The sequence below is a fragment of the Scomber scombrus genome, chromosome 23 (assembly GCF_963691925.1).
Source record: "Scomber scombrus chromosome 23, fScoSco1.1, whole genome shotgun sequence".
NCBI classification, from domain to species: Eukaryota; Metazoa; Chordata; class Actinopteri; order Scombriformes; family Scombridae; genus Scomber; species Scomber scombrus.
Genome location: NC_084992.1, coordinates 17,823,577 through 17,844,247, shown reverse-complemented (window position 1 = coordinate 17,844,247; position 20,671 = coordinate 17,823,577). Strand labels below are relative to the sequence as shown.

The 20,671-nt window shown below is 43.1% G+C and overlaps 1 protein-coding gene across 1 annotated transcript in view; it reads left to right on the top strand.

Moving 5' to 3' along the window:
- Positions 1 to 20,671, top strand: part of efnb3b (ephrin-B3b) — a 73,146-nt gene that overhangs the window by 19,602 nt on the left and 32,873 nt on the right. Inside the window, exon 2 of the mRNA XM_062444999.1 lies at positions 17,524 to 17,813. Coding sequence (XP_062300983.1) covers positions 17,524 to 17,813 — 290 coding nt within the window. The remainder of the gene's footprint in view (positions 1 to 17,523; positions 17,814 to 20,671) is intronic.

Below are 20,671 nucleotides of genomic sequence, written 5' to 3'. Positions count from 1 at the left end.
AATGTTTTAAAGCCTTTATTTAGAGCCTTTATGCATTTTCTATCATAGCAGCTCAGCATGCTCAGGGGGGGGGGGGGGGGGGGGGGGGGGGGAGGGGGGACATGGTTATTGGTGGATTTCTAGGTTTTCGTCTAGACTTTTTAATTCATACCCATGCTGTGTTTTTGCTAACACTAGCACTATTGCGTTCCCCACCTGCACATAGTGACAACTCCAGTTTTACGGCCGCTCATTAGAGGCTGTCGAAATACACGCTGACAAATGGACTATAGGGAACTACTAACTCAAGCTGACGCGACAAGAAGTGCGAATATGGTTTCACAAAAGACACAAATTACAACACAAGACATTAAACATCACAGGCTGATAGCAGCATTTTCCCTTTAATCTGTCGCTAGTGGTGCATCCTCAAACCATATTGTCACATTAAAGCTTTTTCTCACAAGTCTTTTTTGTCTTCATAACTGACAGCATCTGAAGTTTGGGTGAAACAGGGTTGGAGTTGGTTTGTAGTGCGAGTGCGTGTGAGTTGGGGGGGGGGGGATATTGGGGAGTGTTGGGTGTGAGTGGGAGGTGAACTAGCATGCAGCATTAGTTCTGCTTGAGCTGATGTGTTAATTAGCCAGCCGGGTGCATAGATAATTAATGAGAATCATGATTAATGACTGTACAGTATGCACGGCTAAGGCGGAACGCAACTCACTGATAAGGCGGAAAGAGGAGGAGGATCACTGGCTATTCACCCTCTGCTGTGTGCCCGCCGGGTGTGTGTGTGTACGTGTGTGTGTGTGTGTGTGTGAAACATGTTTGTCTGTAAGTGTTTACATATGTGAGTTTGTGTATCTGACCTGTGTGTATGCGCACGCGTGTTGCCAGGCGTGGGCACTGATGCCAGTATGAATTAGCGGGCCTGGCAGTCGGTGGACCTAATGACAGACTGCATCAGGTCAGGGGGGCATTTAACACTTCTAAACACACTGGCAGGACTGCCCACTGATGCCAGATCAGAAGGAGGACCTCACACACAGTGAAGTGAAGGACGTCAAACCTGATCTGTTGTTGTTCTAAATTCTTTCTTGAGTAGAAGACGCTTTACACTTTTACACTGCAAAAAATCAACTTATCAAGTCATTTTTATCCATTGAGCCCTGAAAGTGGCCTTATTTTCTCAAAGAAGCTAATACATAGACACATATTATATAGAAGTTTTACCAATAAAAAAGGTAATTGATTCAGGAATTTCCTTCTTTTTTTATAATGGTAGCACAATGAAGTTCCTCTGTGTCCAAATACAGACATTCATTTCTGAAGAATTGTTTTCAAAAAGTAAATTTTAGTGGAAACAGTACCTAAATGAGTCAATGTGGGATAAGTCAAAAGGAAAAAATTCAAAAGCTGATTTTTCTCTTTTCTTTTTGTAAGACAATAACATGTTTATGATTCAGTTTTGACAGAAATGGCTTGACCAGATGGAAATTACAGGGTATTTCCAGACATACAAAACTGTAAATGTTATGACAAAAAGAAAAGAGTTTGCAGCTTTAAACGGAGTTGTTTGGTAGGGCCTAAATGTATTCCATCTAACTAGTGTGCAATTTAAAATCTAATATGTCTCTGAAACATTTAGCAGATTAATTAATTAGTCAGAAAATTAGTCTGCAAAAGATTTCAGTCATTTATCAAGTCCACTGGTTCAGCTTCTCAATAGTGAGTACATAATGGACTATTTTTGAGTATTGGTTGGACAAAAAGAGCAATTTAAAGCTTGGTTTGGAATTTTTCAGTTTTCTGAGATTTTATAGCATAAAGATTCATTAACTAATCACATCTAATTAAAAGATAATGATGATAATAGATAGTTGCCACCCTACTATTATAGTATTTTAATGTTAGTACATGTTTGTATTCTTGTAGTCAGAAATCCCATCTTTGAAGCAGAGTCCAGGTGGAAAAGGAAAGACCATTTCCCTCTGAGGAAGTATAAAATGTGACACTATTTAAGCCGATACCACAATCTAAGTTTGCATATTAAGCAATTTTTAAAATCTCATCTTGAAATTCTCTGCCAGAGCGGGGTCAGACAAGATAACTAAATGAAATTAATTTAGAGTTAAACTCTGCCCTGATAACATTCTTCTGATTCTCACTGAGTTTAGAGATTTAACTGAGTTGATCTTATAGATCAGTGAGCGGAGCATGGCACCAGCACAGTCAGGATCAGCAAGTCAGTTCCCAGCTGTGCTGCATTAAATGTGGCCTGTAAGAGAAAAGTGCGTTTGGTGGATTGACGGATCCACCAAATGGCAAACGTGACGAGTATGAGATGCAGAAGTATTCACGGAACAAGACAAGAATCAACCCACAAATGTCGCCTTGTGTTAATCTTCAATTTGTTGGCTATGAATACTAACTGCACTGACATTAGCCCCCTTGGCAATAGGTGGTTTGACCGCTGACCGCACACACAATCCGGGGCTTGACCTCCCATTGGTGCAACTTGCAACATATGATACTATCTCACCCAATGAGATTGAGGCTTGGGAACAAGCTGCGAGGGGCTTTAGAATGGTGACATACCACCGCTCACCCTATGTGTGTGTGTTAATCTGCTTTGTCTGGCTGGATGCACCATCAGCACTCAAGCTTGACCCTTGACCTCTGACCTCAAATAGTGGGGATAGGATGGGGAGGTCCCCTCTGTACCCCAGACCAGTAATAGAAAGTCAGAGCTATTTAGAGAGAGGCTATGTTTAAGGGTATTTGAGCATCTGTGGATGGAGAGAGGAGATGAGGAGGGGGGAGGAGGGTTAGAAAAGAAATCGAGTTTGAGGAGGACAGACAAGAGAAGCAAGTGAGGAAGAAGAGACATGAAGAACAGTGTGTTCTGTAATTTCTCCTCTCTCCTCTTTCTGATGAGGAGACAAATGGCTATTGTCATCTAAGAGATGCTGGAAAAAGCAGCTCTCCCTTTCGCTGGCGCTCACGCTCCCTTTGTCTTCCGGCTCTGTGTTTGAGAGGGAATGACAAAGGGCATTTTCATGCTCTGCGTCTGTCTCTGTCACCTCCTCCGCCTCTCTCTCCGCTTTTTTCCTCCCCTCACTTTTAAACCTCTGTCCTCCGGGCTGCCCTCCTCTCCTTTCTTCCTTCTTTCTCTCACGCTGCGCCTGCCATCTCTTTAGTCATGCCTTAGCCTTTCCTTTTCTTTTTCTTTCTCCCTTTCCCCTTACTATGTCATCGCGTCCTTGCCATCAACCCCGTCTCTCCTTCATCTCCCCAACATCCATCCATATTTCTCCCCTGCTTTCCCTCTATTTGTCCTTTCACCTGCCAGACTCCTCTGCCGGGGGTCGGCCTAATTATTCCTCACTGATCTTTTTTTTTTTTTTTTTTTTTCTCGCCCTCCGTTTTCTCCCCTACGACTCCCTGACACACGTACCTGTACCTCTGCATGACATCTCCCAGTCTTTCATCCACCCCTCTCTCTCTTCATCCCTTTTTTCTCTCTGTTCTGAATCTCAGTTTCCCTTTTTGTCCTCAAATTTGCAGCCTATTTTTCACTCTTGCACAAACTTACGTAAGTACTGAAATTCCCGTGTTTTTCTGTAATTCTGTGTTTGCTCTCTTTTCCTGCTCTTGCTCTGTTTCTCCTCTCCGTATCTGATGTTGCACCTGCTTATGCACCAGCTGCATCTCCTCTCACTCATCCTCCTCTCACTTTCAGCTGTCAATCAACAAGTCACTGAGGTTTCTTTTTTTTTTTTTTTTTCGTATTTTTTGCCAAGAACATAAACATGCACCCAATTTGAACCAGTTGCACTCAATCCAATTTCTCTCTTTGAAGAAAGGAGAATGTCGCAATCCAAGAGATTTGGGTGGCTGTAGAGGGAGATGTGCATTGGAAAAGCAGATAGGACAAAAACCTATTTCTCTTTCTTTCCCTTCCTCTGTCTCACTCTTTCTCTCTCTCATTGTCAGCCAGGGGTCTCTCTGGAGTTCCCCTGAAACAAAGGGAGGAATAAACCAGTATTTTTAGACCCTTTCATTTTTCATTACCATAATGATTCGGGCTTTGTAGAATCTTTTCATGTATATTTGACTGTCTGTATGTTTGTGTTTGTGTGTGTTCAACAGGGTGTGCAGGGTGTTTCTTTTGCTGCACTGCCGCTCTCCCCACTCGGGAGCCCAGGGGTTGAAAACGAGAGCGTGCGCACACACACACACACCACACACAGACACAAACACACACACACACACACACACACACACACACACACTGCAAATCAGTCATACTCATCCCCAGCCGTGCCTCCTGTCTATTTATTCCTCGATTCATCCGATTCTTTATTTATTTTACACGCTGCTTCCTAATGCAAATAGGTTTGTCTGCTCCCTGCCGAACTGTGGAGCAGCATGGGACCCTGTGTGTGTGTGTGTGTGTGTCTGTGCATGTAAGTAAATGAATCCGTGTGTGTGTGGGTAGATGGGTTAGAGTTTGTGTGTGTGTGTATGTGTGTCTGTCTGTGGGACCCAGTGAGTAATAGAGCCAAAGTCCTTATCTGTCACCAGAGAGCTGCCTGGCTCTCTCTCAGCTGTCAATCATCCAGCCCTAGAGACAAACACTCTGCTTCAAACACTATGAGAGGCAGAGAGAGAGGGGGGGGGATGAGGGATGGATGAGGTAAAAAGAGAGTAGGGGGGAGGTGGGGGAGAGTGAAGGAGCAGAGAAAGGGAACGAGGAATAAGAAAAAGACAGAAAGAAAGAGGAGTGCGGGGAGAGGAGGCAGGTGTGGAGGGACAGTGGAGGAAAGTGAAGGATGATTGTGATAAAAGTGGAGTGAGGGAGAAGGAGGGAGGGGTGGGGGGGGGGGGGGGGGTGTTATTTCAACACCTCTGTTGTGTGTTCTTCAGGCCCCGCAGGTAAACCGGGGAATGGAACTTTAAAACACTTCACCTGCATGAATTAGACAGGCCCCTTGAAAATACCCAGGCGACTTTTGAAAAAGCCACTCTTTAGAAAATAAAGTGGGAGAGAAGTGGCGAGGTACGCACACGGACGTGCTCAAGCACACACCCACAACCCACACACTGCCATGCACTCACACACACACACACACACACATATATATATTCTGCCAAAGCTATCAGCACTGAAATATTGGCATGACACACTTCAATATCCTGACGGGAGTGAATAGGATTTTTGATGACCTGGAGGCTTTCACTCTCAGCATGTTTGTGTGCAGGCATGTGTGTGTGTGATTGCATTTATGTGTGTCTGTTTGCAGTTGAAGCAGCCGTCAGCTATAGCCCTAGACCTTGTTTGTCCTACTTTCACGGACTCTTCCCTCTCTCCCTGACTTTTCGGACTCTCCTCTAACGCCAGGCTAACTGTTGATTTTACCACGGGGGCTTCACAACCCCTGGGTCGAGCTGGGACTGCCACTCCAGCGCTTTCCCCTAAGCCCTTAAAGCTTCCTTCAGCCGAGAACGGGAGGAGGTATGTGGGTGGGTGGGAGGTTTGGGGAGCCAAAGAGTAGGGAGAAGAAGGAAAAAAAAGAGAGGGAGCAGCGGAGGGCTTGAGCCCCAAATCGCTTCAAGATGCGTTCCAGTGGAGTCAGAGTAGCTGAGAGTCTGGGAGTTGGGTAGCGCTGCATGGAGCCTGTGGGGAAATCGAATGGAAGCCAGGTTCCCATTTCAAATGGTGGATTAAGCACTGCTACAGATACACAAGAACTCTGTTGGGATATACACAACAAACATATACACATCCTTGGACTTATATCCTTATGAAGAGTCTTTGGAGTATAGTCCTTCCTTTAGCATAAACTAACCTCATCTTCAACCTAAACACATTCTTGTTTTATTCTTAAAATTTTGCACAGACTTTTAAAAAAAAAAGTAACCCTAGAATGAAATAACACATCATGTCACTTGTGATCTCCTGTATTTTTCCCATTGTCAACAAATCCCATGAAAAGACCTAAACCAACAATGAATTGGTGCTACTAACCAGCAACCAAAATATGATGTATTTTATTTATTCATGCCAAAGAGTTCCATTGATGTCCAAAAACGTTTAAAAACACATCAGTGAACCACACTGTTGCACTGGTTGAAATGTTCCTTCATTACCATAAACATGGGCTCTGTAGTTTATTTCAAATCAGTCCCACATACTTTGTAAATACATGCTAAGCCACTAAATGTGTGTTCATCCAAAGCTGAAAGTAGTCCCAAACAAAAGCACTATTAACTTCTGTTTGATTAACATTTGCTAAAAAGTACGGTGCCCAGCTCCTGTGCTTTTCTTTTATGAAAAAAAAAGAATAAGGAAACTATATCTCTTTACCAGGAACAAATAAACTTGGGGATGAGTACAGGCTTGGACTAACACACTATTTAATTCATATTTTCATGGGATTTGTTAGATAAATATAACACCAACGTTATCCTTGAAAGTTCACATGCGAATAAACATGGACATACTACTTGTGTGCTTTTTCTCTCACACACTCTTAGATTGGTTAAAAAAAAATAAAAAAACATCCCAAGAGCCCTGCATGCTCGGTGGCCCCTGGGGGCCCCCTATGGATTACACTGCTCTCCTGACACCGTGGCCTGACTGAGCTTAAGTTGAGTCGCCTTTAGCTAAAGTTTCAGACTCTCTGCACCCTATGGCCTCCCCGGAGCAAAGTTTAGCCTACACACACACACACACACACACACACATACACACAAAACTGCCCCTCAAAGGTCACAGATGGGGAGAGGGGACCCGGGGGAGAACGCCTACATGCATGAAAGCATGTGGATACACTCAAACACACACATACACATAGAGGGAGCTTTGGAAATGTAGGTGACCCACACTGCAGGTCAGCGTCTCACCTCACTTCTTCACTCCCAGAGGGATGACTAGTGGATGGTTCCCTTTCTGTGTGTATGTCTCTGTGTGTCTCTGTGTGTGTGTGGCATAAAGAATGAGAAAGAGAGCCAGTGCATGCATTATAACCTTCATTCCTCCAGAGCCCTGGGTGACCTAATTAAATTAGTGAGGTGCTTGGAGTGAATGAGTTGAAGCTCCTAAAGTTTTCACACACCAGACATAACCATCAGCTGCTGCTATCAATTCGTGTGTATATGTCATCATAAGCTATATACTTAAACACTAAATACCTCACTGGGTGTTAGGGAGTCTGTAGCATGTGTGTGTTTGTGTGTGTGTGTCTCAAGGGTCTCCTTCTGCCTGTGTGGAGGGGTACGCATGCGTAGGTGTATCCATTTGTGAACCGGGCAGTCCTCTCAATCTCTCCCTCCCTTTCTGTCTTTCTAACACACACACACACACACACATATGCACACACACACACACACATACATACACAGAGCTGTCAGGACCCGCAGTGCTCTATCACCACACACCTCCACTACACCACCTTAATGGGAGCAATCCAGACTGCCGCAAATCATCCAGAGTGCATGCTGAAAACGGGGTGAAAAGGGAGGTGGTGGGACGGAGGGCCGGTGAGAGGAAAAGAGATACAGAAGCAGGAAGAAATGGCGATTTGAGAGGGCTTAGGAGTGAAGACAGAAAAAGAAAGAGGTGGGGTATATTGTAGCAATGAGGGAGGAATTGAAAAGTATGATTATATTTTTTTTTAGGTTTGCATGGCCACCCAGAATTTTGGTTCAGTATCACTTTGGAACAATAGCAAATGGCTCTGGACACTAAATATCTCCGCTGTGGCTTTGTGGTTGCTGGTTTTTGCATTTCGTCATATTCGGAAACATGAAATACTACCAACATTAGCTGATATTTTTTGAAATTACAAAATATTCAAGTAGGAAAAGTGTGTCACAATTTAGCCCCGAACAGTTTTTGACAGAAGGAACATTAACAGGCAGCAGTTTTCATAACTGATTATTCTTGTAAGTCATTTATGATGAACATTTGCTGGCTCCAGCCTCTCAAATAGAAGACTTTGTAGCTTGTAATTCTTTGGACTTTGACTTGAAAATAAGCTACTTTAAAATGTTAAAAGGTCACAGTGGGCTCTAGGAAATTTGGATGAGCATACTAATCAATGATGAAAATAATTATTTGTTTCAGTCATGGAAATGCATTAATATAATACAGAATTCTATTAAAGCAAGCACTTTTAAAAATGTTCATTAAATGCCCCAAGGGATACTTTGGATTTTGTGCATTGTAAATGAACATGTAATTATGCCTGCTTGTTTTTGCATTAAGTCCTATTCCATTTCTGCACTGTTTAAAGAGTTTTTCAGCAAATTGAAATCAAAAGAAAAGCTGTGAACAAGCCAGGTGCCATATGGTCTGCTGGAGAGAAAAGAAAGATGGGAAGGAGGAAAGATATAAAGAGGTGGAGAAGTGAGAAATGAGACAAAGGGGGGAGGCTTGGTGAGAGACACGAGATGGAATTCAGAGCAGTGTCTTGAGCTCACTTCTAGCGAATGTTTGGAGGAGTCAAAAGAAGCCGTGAACAAAAGTTCTGAGCTGGAGATGCAGGAGCAAAAAAAAACAAAAAAAAACAGGAACAAGAATGCAAATGAGAACGAAATGACGACAAAGAAAGAGGGAGATGTTTGCTTGAGAAAAAGTTTCTGTGACCTGAATATGGCTGCGTTGTTCAGCTTTGTTCAAAGAAGAGAAAAAGTCTTTTTCAATAGTTGGTTAGTTAGTTCTAGTTTCTCTTTATGTCGGAGCTACAAGTTTCAACTTAATGTGACACGCTCATCTGCTGCATTGTATCGTATGGAATGTATTGAACGCAGCAGAAGCACTGCAACAAGAGAGAGATGAAGGGTGTGTGTGTTTACCGGAGCGACAAACACAGTGTGTGTCTGTCTGTGTGTGTACGTGCTCTTTGGAAATGCCAAGGCATCCAGCGTGCTCCCATCCCGCGTCTCTGTGGTTACGCTGGGTGTGATAAGTACTGGATGTGACACCGACGCTGCAGCATTCTGGACCGCCTCCGGACAAGAGGAAGAGTGTGTGTGTGTGTGTGAGTGTGTGTGTGTGTGTGTGTGTGTCTCATGACAAGGACGCAGTTACCTTCAGAGTCCCATGATGCCAAGTAACTATTCAAACAAGGCTCTGCATCCCTACCCGCTGACTGCCACCTCCCGTCCCTTTCTCTCGCTTTCTCTCTCTTTCTCTCTCCTTCCTTAGCCTCATCAGCGTCTCTCTTCACACCTCTCTTCCTCTCATCCCTCACTTTCTCTCTCTTTCTCTTTTTCTCTCCTTCCCTTCCTCCCTCACCATATGGAAACTATTACCGCCGTTGTCGTTTCTCACCACCAACATTCCTGAGGGCTTTCCAGCGCTCGCTGACTTTACATCAACCTTGTGCTCCTCTTTTCTTGTTCACACTGCTCTTCATAGTTGGCTTATCTCTCTCTTTATTTTCAGTTTAACCCCTCAACACCCAGTTTTCCCTTTTTTTATATCCATTTGAGTAGCTTTAAGGTTGGAAAAATCAATCTGTCTGACATTATCATAGAAGCCCTCTACTGAAGCTTTCAAACAGAAAGCTCCTGTTTCTTTTTCCTTTTTTGGCTGCAACACTCCATCCAAATGGAAATGTTCAGGATGTCTTATGGATCATTTTATACACATTTCTTAGTGTCTTTGCCAACTTTGAGATCTCCACCAAAATTTTAAGTAAAGCTCTGTCAGTCGGTTGGATTTTGTGCTTACTGACCCACCAAGTTGGACAGAACGGGTTGAAGAGGATAAGCTAATAAAAAAAGCTAATCAAAATGTCCTTTTTCACCCCATCAACACTGATGATAATTTACTAAACAATAGTTTGTGGATGAAAACTTTCTTGCTCCCTCTTCCCCTCTCTCTCTCTCTCTCGTCGAGCTCACATCCATTTCACCATTCCATCCATAATAGAAATGTTCGGAGGTATCTGGGACATGCCTTCTAGAGAGACTCAAACTCTCATCAATTTACATTATAGCTCTCTCTTTCCCTTTCTCTGTCTCTGTCTCTCTCTATCTCATACAAATGTATCTCTATCTAGCTCTATACACACAGTCAAAGACCACTTCTGCAGCTCTTCTCCAGGGTATATGGTTCTTTAATGAAGACAGTAATAATGATTATGGATATTTTAAAACCGTCTGTCTGCCCTGCGCCCTGATGGAGGCAGAGCAAGCAGCGTCTGCATGCTAAAGGTCCTGTCAGATGATGCTGGATTTCAAATAACTAAATTATGATCATTGATTATTCATTCCTAGAACAGTTAAGGATGACAAATATGTATCAGAAAATGAGATAATTTCCTTTAACTTGACTGTTACAGATGTAAGAGAAGCGAGCAGGAACCAGAGGTACTTTATGGGTTTTTAATGCACAATCGCATGCTCTCAGCCTGATATATGACTGCATGAGTACGTCAAAACATGAACTTCAGATGATAATAGCTTTTTTTTTTATGTGTAGGCCTCACAAGTGCAGCATGCAAATGAGGCTCGTACGAGCACCGGAAAAAGAAAAAACCTTTTCGATTACAGAAGCGATCAAAGATGAGGTCAAGATGAAAGCATCCAACACAAGTAAAATTTAAAAGCTGCTGAATGTTTTATATTAAAGCCATCAGATGGAGCAACAGGGGGATAATGTAGGTGAGACATGGAGAGCGAGTAGGTCAATTTGATGGAGCTGCTGTTCTTACAAATATTGTGTCAGCGACAGATTGTGCGTTAGATGAATTTGTGTTCATATGTTTTATATACTCTAGGCCATATGTTTTACATTATATACATAGCTGGTGATCTTGGCTGCACAATATATAGGGGTACTGATTGCAACAGCAGAACAGTGGAAAACGATAGCTGCTACAGTCTCCTGGCTGTGTGAGTGCTCTGAGAAAAATCACCATCGTAGCAAGTGATTTAATCCAGCGTTGAGGCTTGAAATAATATTTTTCTTGAAGTAGGTAAAACAGTCTGTCAGTAGAGTGAGATAATTTTCCACATCCAAATCTCTTGAATCATTTTCTTCACGCAAGAACTAAGACTTTTATACTTGTTTGATTGGAAATTCATTAAAGAAAATGAAAGTGCATCGAAATAAAGTTAATTATGTTCCTAAATTGGTGGAAATTTTCTTTTGTTTCATCCGAAGTGAGCTTTAAAGATTATATACAGGCTTAAATGACACGTTCAAAATGGACGTTTCCCACCGTGTGTGTGTGTGTGTGTGTGTTTGAGTGAGTCTGCTCATTGTGGCATTCTTTGGAAAGCACCTCTTCTGCAAATGAGACCCAGCGGATTTACTTGAGACAGCTACTAGATGGCCTGCAGGTGTTGCGGCTCAACGAGCTTGTGTATGCGCCCGTGCACGCTTTGTCCTATAGAGTGTGTATTCCTCCCGTAGCCGATCGGTTTGCTACTCTTTTAGTGTGCGTGCTCCCCTGCCGTGCATATGACAGCGTGTGTACATTAAAAGAGAGGGGAGGGGGGGCTGCACTCAGGGCCCCTGTGTGTGTGATTACACTGTGTATACCATGAGATTAGTGCAGACAGCTTTATGCGCAGAGCCCGCCATAAATCTGCCTCGCCACAGAACCGAATACTGCCGTCGTTTATTATTCCCTAATAGACTGGTCCTTTGCTGTCTCTCCTTGGCTTCCCGCTCACACCAGGTTGTGGTTAGTTCAAGGACAAAACCCCCATAGCGGATGGAGAAGGTCAAAGTTGATGTGGAGTTTCGAGTAAATCCTCCACGCTGATTTCATTTTAGTTTATTTTGTGTTCTCTGCCAGCTTCAGTGTCCTCCCCTCTCCCTATTCTTCTATCTCCCTTTGTATGTTTTTTCCTTTTTTGCACAAGAGTTTATTTTTCCACAGTGTATGCTCTTGCAATCTGTCCAACTTCTTGCTCTCCCTTTGTCCTCGCTTGTTTTGTTTTCATGCTCGACCGCTGTGAATCTCACTTCTCTCTTTCGTCTCTCGCCTCATTCTCTCCATCTCAGTATCCTCATTTTCAGCTTTCTCTTCCGTGGACTCTGCGCTCACACGCGTCCACCCTCCCTCACCCCTGCCTCAACTCCGTATTCTCATGTTCGCACAGACGCACACACACACACACACACACACACACACACACACCCTCCCTTGTCTATACCCCGCTGGCTGCACCTGTGTGCCCGGCTTTGGTCCGGACAAGGCTCGGGTTGCCGCTGTGGAATCTGGGAAATGTTCGAACCGTCCGATACACCGCCTAGAGCAGGTACAACAGCAGACAACATGTAGACGGACAAGAGAAAGAGGGGAAACACACACACACACACTCACAGAACTTACACAAAAGCACACACAGAGTCTCAGATGGCATTGCAAGCTTTTCACATTACTATATCATCTCAAATTTCTGTGTTTTTACATTTTTATTAGAAATTCGATATTGATTACGAATGGTGTCTTAGAGGTGTACATTTTTAAGAAGTTTATATGTTGTACACATTCATGCTAATTGCATGGGGAACAGTGGAGGGGCAGTTTGGGGAGGGGAGGTCAGGGAGACTGACACTTGAGTCTTCTCGGCTCTGCTCGGGGGTCGCGGTGGGGCGACGCTTGGTTTGAGAAAATGATGTTTCTGCCCTCATAAAAGAGCTGCGGAGAAGAAAAGAGAGGAAAGCCTCCACCCACTCCCCTCCATCTCTTCTCCCCCCTCGGTGTCACCTCTGGCCCCCTCCAACCCCCCGCACCATGTTTCAAAGTGTGGCCACATGAATGGCCCTATTGTTAACGGCTGAGAAAAAGGGAAGGAGGGAGAGAGAGGGGAGAGTGGACAGCAAAAGAGGTGAGGGTGAGGGAGAGTGAGGGGAGGTAAGAAAGAAAAAACAACCCTACAGACCCTTAGAGACAGAGAGTGTGTCTCTTAGAGCGAGATGCGGCTAAAAAAGAAAAGAGTGAAAGGAAAACATAATGTTGCTCACGGCTGCTTGAATGGGATGATTTATTTAGATGTGGTCTCAGATGAACTCTATAAAGTTGTTTATAAGTTCACCTCACTTCACTTTTTCCTCATGTTCTTCAGCCCTCCCTCCTGTCTTCTTCACTTCACCCTCGGAAGTGAGTTTTACAACCTGTGCTTTCACAAGGCTAACAAACCATCCCGAAGTTTAGACTACACTTTAAGGTGGATTTAATACCTCCAGTGTGTGAGTGATTGTCTATCACTTACACACACCACACTCTCTGTTTGAATGCAGTTCAGGTTTGTTGACACGTAGGACTTCTCACAAAGGAGAGATAAATAGTCACATTTTTCCTGCTCTACCTCATGATTAGATTGGGACAAGGTCTCCCTACCTCATTTTGTTTATGGCACACACACATACTAGGTTAACCTGGGTTAACTCTGCAAATCTGACACCCTGAACACGGAGCCTATCAGAAAATGGAGTTTTGTCACAGATATGTGCTCACAGTTTCCATCTTTCTCTCTGTATTTTCCCTTCTTTGTCTGTCTGTCCCTTCTCATCATCCATGTTATGTTTGCAGGTCTTTTCCTTCTGTGCGGTGTGTGACCCTTTGTTTCTGTTTCCTTTCTGCTTGTTCACCACATTTCTTTGTTGTTGCCACATAGTCTACCTTCCCTGACATGTTCAGTATTTTGTTTTTATTTTACCATTTTTCCACTCCCCTCCCTCTCCCACTTCTCTGCTTCCCGTCTCTTTCTTTCTCTCTTTCTTTTTCGAGCACTGAGCCTGCCCAGTGGCATTTTACCTTAACACTCATACCATCATCCTCTGTGTGTGTGTGTGTGTGTGTGTGTGTATGTGTGCTCTGCCATTCTGCAATGCAGCTCGACTGTGACTCAGGGTACCATCAGATACCACTCACAGAATGCGTCGAGCAGGAAGCAAAAGGTGCTTGTTTTTATAAGAGCATGTGTGTGTATCAGTGGGTTTCAGTGTTCATGTTTTGGGAAAACTAAACCTGAGTGTTTGGACGTGGGTGGATGTGTTTGGGCAAACCTTTTGTGTTTAGCAGCAGGGCCTTTGTATGGGCCTGTGTGTGTATGTATGTATATGTGTGTGTGTTTGAATGGATTTTTTTGCTGTTTAGACTGCTGCAAAGGCCTGTGGAACCACCACCATGTTTACAGTTTTTCGGAGGCCAACGGGAAGGTGAAATATCCGTGTGCGTGTTGAGTGAAGCCGAGTACCTACCTCTCCAGTCTAAAGTATTGCCTGATAACCCTGCGTGACCTCGGTAATGAGAAGTGGAACAGTGACTTCCCAGCAGGCCTCTGGGCCCATCTCAGTATAAGCTCCTCCGCTGCTCAGTCTGCATTCTCAAGTTGCCCTCCGGTGTGCACCGCCAGCCGAACACGCCACCAGATAACGCGTAAATCTCAATTTACAGCAGGTGTAGGGATGTTAGCTCGCAGTGCTAAGATATAGATTTAGCCTGCATGAAAGGGAAGGACGTGGTCAGAAAGATGCAGGTACAAAACAAAGAGGTACATCAAATCCCTCTGTCTCCTTCTATAAATAAGCTCTAATTCTTTGTCATGTGAAACCACATTATTGTCCTTTGTCACGGTGCTTTCATGCAGGTCAAATAAAACTATTGCCAAATATTAGCTGTATGAAGAAAGTCAAAGCTCCAGCAACACTTGTAGTATAGGAGAACTTTTTCGTGTTGAAATGTGTTGGTCTAGCAATCGAGTTCTCCTATACTACAAGTGTTGCTAGAGCTTTGACTTTCTTCAGACTTCAAAATGTCTGTTTTTAGCCACGCTAACAGTGTGGGCCTGTGGATGACAGTGTTAGTCTGTCATTCTTCTCTCCAATCATCTCTATGGCTATTTATGTCCAGCTGACTGCAAAACTCATGACATTCCCTTCAGCCTCAGCTGCACTTTGTGTTTAGAGCGAATTAGCTAATTTGTTGAAGCTGATACGCTAAATTCAGCTGGCAAAAATGCTACACATTATATCTGGTGTTAGCATGCTTAGCATTGTACAGTCTCTCAGAGCCGTTGCTATAGTCTCTATAGACTATAGTTGAGTATTATTTAAGCCAGTGGTTCTCAAACAGTGGGGCGGGCCCCTATGGGGAGGCGTGGAGGAGAGGACATGCATGACCAGAAGCAAAATGTGGAAAATCTTTTGTGTCAGAAACCTCTCATGGGCAAAGTTTAACTTGCATTTTAAATTTTCAAAAAATGCATTTAAGTGATTTTACCCGTGAAGATCAGTTTACTTGTCATGGTTAGTACTACCCAGCCTGTGAAAACAGTTACATAATGTCTTCTGTGGCTCTGGAGAGAGATTTCTAGTCTTAGAAAATAACCATGATGATGTCGTAGTTATGTCATCAGGGTTATCTCTTGCTTAGAGATGGAAAGACTGTGTTACAAACCCAGCATGTGGAGTTTCAATTATGTGTGCACATACTACATAAATTATTGGAATACTCCTCCAGTTGCATAACTGAAGCTAGTGAGAAACATGCATGAAAATATATTTAATATTTTTGGAGATTTGACTTATCTCTTACAGTGAATAACACTGTTAATTGGCATTAATTTCTGTCGGTTTCCAAATTGGAGTGTGGCAGAAAACACTGATTTAGGCTATTTGTATTTGACAGGTGGACAGAAATTATGGTAATTGGACAAATGAAAATGTCGCTTGTAGTTAATGTGACATTAGGATTTATTTAGTCTTTTTCGACAGTACAGTTAAGCAACATAATAGCTTGGTGTGTTTGTGCTTTGTGATAATGTATTGTTTATTTTTTAATGGTCAAACAGTTGTCTGACAGTAGAACAGAGAGAATAATTAAGCAGGTTTGAGTGCTGTGTCTCCCATGTGCTCCCATTTGTTGGAAACAGAAAATGAGTCTGAGGTAACAGAAAAGTGGGCTTCTTAACACTACAAGCATTTTTTTCCTCCAACTTCCACATCAAAGTGTCACTTAACATTCAGTGGGAATACTAACAGTGCAGAAAATCCAGCAAATCTCCCTTTTTATTTTATCTTTTACCTCTATAAACATTTCACCTCATTCTGTCAGTAGTGACATTTATTTTAACCTGAGATAAAGTCACTATGGGTGTGTATGGACTACTTTCTGTTTTCTCACTGTTAGCCAAACACGCTAGCATGGAATTTTTTGAAGTCACCATAGGCCTCAGGAGCCAAGTTGATAACTAATGGTGTTTGGCTTTATCTGTAAGAGATGGACGCTGTGCTGTGAGGGGGATGACAGAGTCTGAGTCATTTGTTGAGTTTATGCCCATCTGACTGCTGTGTTTCATGTTCTCTGCTCTGGAAAGACCCGCGCAGTCACAGCGAGCCCACCAGCCCACCATACTGACAATAAAAAGCACTTCATGAAGGCTTCTTAACTGGGTTTTGTTCAATTTGGGTTAGTGCTGATGCAAAATTAATTTCAGTGTGAGACTTTTCATGTCAACTATTTCATCAAAACCTCCCCAGGAAAGCAATTTAACAACTTCAAGACTATGCAACATTAAAGCTCTTTACTGATGGCAAAAGTAATAATGATAACATTGAAAATAAAGCATACTCAAGCATACTTTTGTGGAATTTAATCATACTTTTGCCTTAGAGTGACTTCAGGCTGCCGTTTTCCCATGGACGACAGTTTTCCCATGGACGATAGGTGTCAAATTGTTAGCCTACATATAAACAAACTACATCCATCTGACATGAGGGAGGCATATCAGAGATGGATGATGCTGGCTGACCGATGGACTGACTGACATCAAGACAGCTAATTAGTAAACTAATTAACTGTACATACCTGAGACCCGGCATCAAACTACTTTTATTATTGTTTGTTATTTATTACTTCTACTTTTTAATCACGCATCACATCTGTTGACCCACTTATACAATTAAGACGCATCCCCTGTTGAATGATGGTATACTTAAAGCAAAGGAACTCTACCAATATAGTAACAATGTAGGTCTAAATCAGTCATTTCTTAAAGTGTTTCGCGAACAAATCATGTCAAATACTTTTATTACAACCTTGGTGATGTTTCTGTTCCATCACTTATGAATACTCAAAATGTATCTGAACTCAAGGTCACTTCTGGAGAGCCGATTCACAAGGGAAAGCTAACACGAATGCTTTTCTAAATACTGAATCCTTTTTGGCTTCATTTTCCCTATGTGGATCATCAACTGGTGGTTATATTTTTCCCTCTTTCCTCCTCAGCCACTTCACGGGGTCAACAGTGGAATGTGTGAGCTTGTGTGTGGTAAAAAATGTGTGCAGCTGAATGCAAAGCAGCTCTTCAGTAAAGGCACCTGTTTGCCTGTGAAGGAGGGAAAATGAGAAAAAAGTAGGAGAAATAAGAGAGGTAAAGGACTCATCTGTTGCTCATTCTGCAGCAAAGACAGGTGGCTTTGGATTGGTTTATATCGCAGTAGCAGGAAGCAAAAGACTTTAATTAATGACTCTCTCCTTTCTTTCTTTTTTTCTCCTTTGCTTCTTCCAGGTTCAGGGACGATAAGGGCTACGTTCTGTACCCTCAGATCGGGGACCGGCTGGACCTGATCTGCCCTCCGCTGGACACCGCCAGGTCCACGCCAGAGTACGAGTTCTACAAGCTCTACCTCGTGTCGTCACGGGAGCAGGCGGACCGCTGCGAGGTGATGGGCCCTCCCAACATCGTGCTGACCTGCGACGAGCCCACCCGAGAGCGTCGCTTCACCATCAAGTTCCAGGAGTTCTCGCCCAACCTCTGGGGCCACGAGTTCAAGAGCCTGCACGACTACTACATCATCGGTGAGTTCAAGGAAGCGGAGCGAACGCTGGAGATTAGGAGGATGGAGAGTGTGAGTGTGTGTTTATGGGCGTGTGTTGAGCTTTATTGCAGTGTGTGTGTGTGTGAAGGGGGGGGGGTGTTATGATTGCACGGCTGATTTCTGATTGTGGCTGAGTGTGTTTGTTTATGCCAATGATGATGGTGATGATTGGGCGGGTGTGTTTAGAGTAATTAGGTTTGAGAATTGTGTGTGATCCGGTCCAGGGGCGGATACAGTAGAGGACGTACACTGCAAAAATAAAATAAAATAAAATAAAAAATGACCAGCTGGGTGTATAGTTTTCAGGATATTTTTTAAAATCAAACCTGTGCTTGTAGATAGTTTGGCTAACATGAACTAATTTCACTTGTTTCATCTTTGTGAAACTGAACACGTCATCTCTTGTTTATTTTAAGCAAAAGAAAACCAAACAGTTCAATTTGTTGCAGTGTGTCACAGGGTTTGCACTTCTTTGCCACTTATGTTTGATTTTGTTTTTAGTGAAGTATGGTTGCATTTGTGCTTCAGTGCCGTTCTAAGAGTGTATGTTTGTATGTGTGTGTGTGTGTGTGTTATTGCTACGTCTTTGTCCTGCTCTGCTGCTGTGTTGGCCCTGGGGCCTGTTTATTGTTTCTGCCAGACTTGCAGTGACCGCAAATGGCGACACATAGTTTGTTTTGGTTTATTCAGAAGGTTTGTTTGGAGTAAGGCTGGGTGAAGACCTGATGAGGTCATCAAGGCGGGCCAGGCCAAGCGTTTGTATCGGACAGAACAATCTGCAAGTAAAGGTCGGGTCAACCGAAACCTGTGGGTTTGTTTTTAAATACAGCCGGGGAGCCAAGAGCATTCAGCGTTCACAACTGGAGCGATCCATGCAACACACACTTAACGTGCATGCACACATACACACATTCTCTCACGCCTGTTTCCAGTATAAACACAAGCATTGTAAAAACCCCCTCAGGAGTGAGAGAGTGAGAAGGACAGACAAAGCGATAGAGAGAGAGAGAAAGAGAGAGAGACCCTCCTTGATTCCCAAAGCTTTCCTCCCACGCACCTGCGAGCTCTGTTCACTCAGGTGTGCAAATGCTCTTTTCACTTCTTTTCATCTGTGGGTAGAAAAACCCCCTAAAAACTATGGAACGAATAGAGCCAGCAGGAGGAGGAGGACGCTGGGACAGAGATGGAGAGACAGGGAGACAAAGAGAATATAAGATCTCTCAAAGTCTGTGAAGTCCCTCATGCCTCTTTGTGTTCTATATTTGTTCGCCGGTTTCAGGTGATTTCGGTTCTCGCTATCAGTCCTCATACTCGACGTGTTTGTGAAGAGAGGTGAGGCACTGGGCATATTTCTCCTGCTCCCTGCATCATTATCAGCATACAAGTATTTCTCTCAGATTAGATATGAGTAGGTGAGATAGTATTCTGTAGTGCAGTAAGCCACCATGTGTATGAGTGTGTATGTATGTGTGGTATCGGTACACTGTACTGTATGTGCACCCAAGGACCCAATGATACAGGAATTCTGGCCTGATAAAAACGGGAGGATAATTAATGCAATCTGATACCTGCTGGTACCTGATTCGATGACTGACAGATGTTGAGCAAATGAACAGCCACATCAAATACGACTGTAGGAAAATGACACAACAAAACAGACTCCCTGATAGCTAAATTACACTATCTCCTGATTTAAAATCTAATCAAGAGCCTGTTAAAATATTCTGTTTTTGTATATCTTTACATCAATATTGTGCTAGTGGGTTAATGCTCACTTCACATGCTTAATAATAAGTTATACTAAATGCTAATACTGATAAATATAGACTATATTTATCACTGGGAAACATTAAAAAGCTTGTATTTCTACAATATATTTAATTACATCGGTTTATTATCTCTTCCAGTCCCAAATGTCTTTCTTTTTATTGAACTGCAGCCAGATACAGATGCACTTTACTTTTAAATACTAAAGATTGCCAGATTTTGTTGTTGTCCAAATTCTGAATTCACAAAACTCTAAGTTCTGGAAAGTTAAACCCAAGTTAGGAGTGTTTGCCTAGTAGTACAGAAACCGTCTACTAGGCATCTATAATTTAGAAGTACGGTATGACACAACAGGTTTGAAGTTAGGTTAGTCATCCAGAGCTTGGGTTAGTATTATCATAACAATTGAGGGCATCTGTTGAAATCTGGTACAAAATGTGTTTTCACTTAAGTGTCAAGCCATCAAGTATTCAGCAGCATACCGGTTCTGCACCGTCACCATGAGATCTGTTGATTTAGTCTGTCCCAGTTAGTTTTTTTAATCTTTGGTGTTAAGTTACCCAGTGGGTAAATTCCTCATCTCCCATGTTTTCACAGATAATGATACGTATCAGACACACCCTGCTGACTTATGACCAAAAACCTCCATCAGTTAAAAAAACTAGAATTTACTTACATTGCAGTGAAGTAAATACACTCACGGAGCACTTTGACCGACCACTAAGACGTACGCAGAGGGCCGAGCGTGGCCCTCGGTCTCTATTTTTGACCACCTCTCTTCTGTAGTTCCACCTGGCAACTGGAGTGTCCAGAGATAGAAACACCTTTATCTCCACATACAGGCCAGACTGATCGATTGACAGCTCCAGTCCGATCAATGATGGCTGCAACTCTAGGTCACACACACACACACACAAACACACACACTGCACATGCACTTGCACGTTTGCAGAGGGGGAGACTTAGGGAGGTGAGGAGACAGGTGAGTAGCTGATAGTAGAGAGTATTTGGTACTGATAACTTCTTGATAATGCCAACGGATAGTTTGCGTATAGTGACCTGCATATCTTT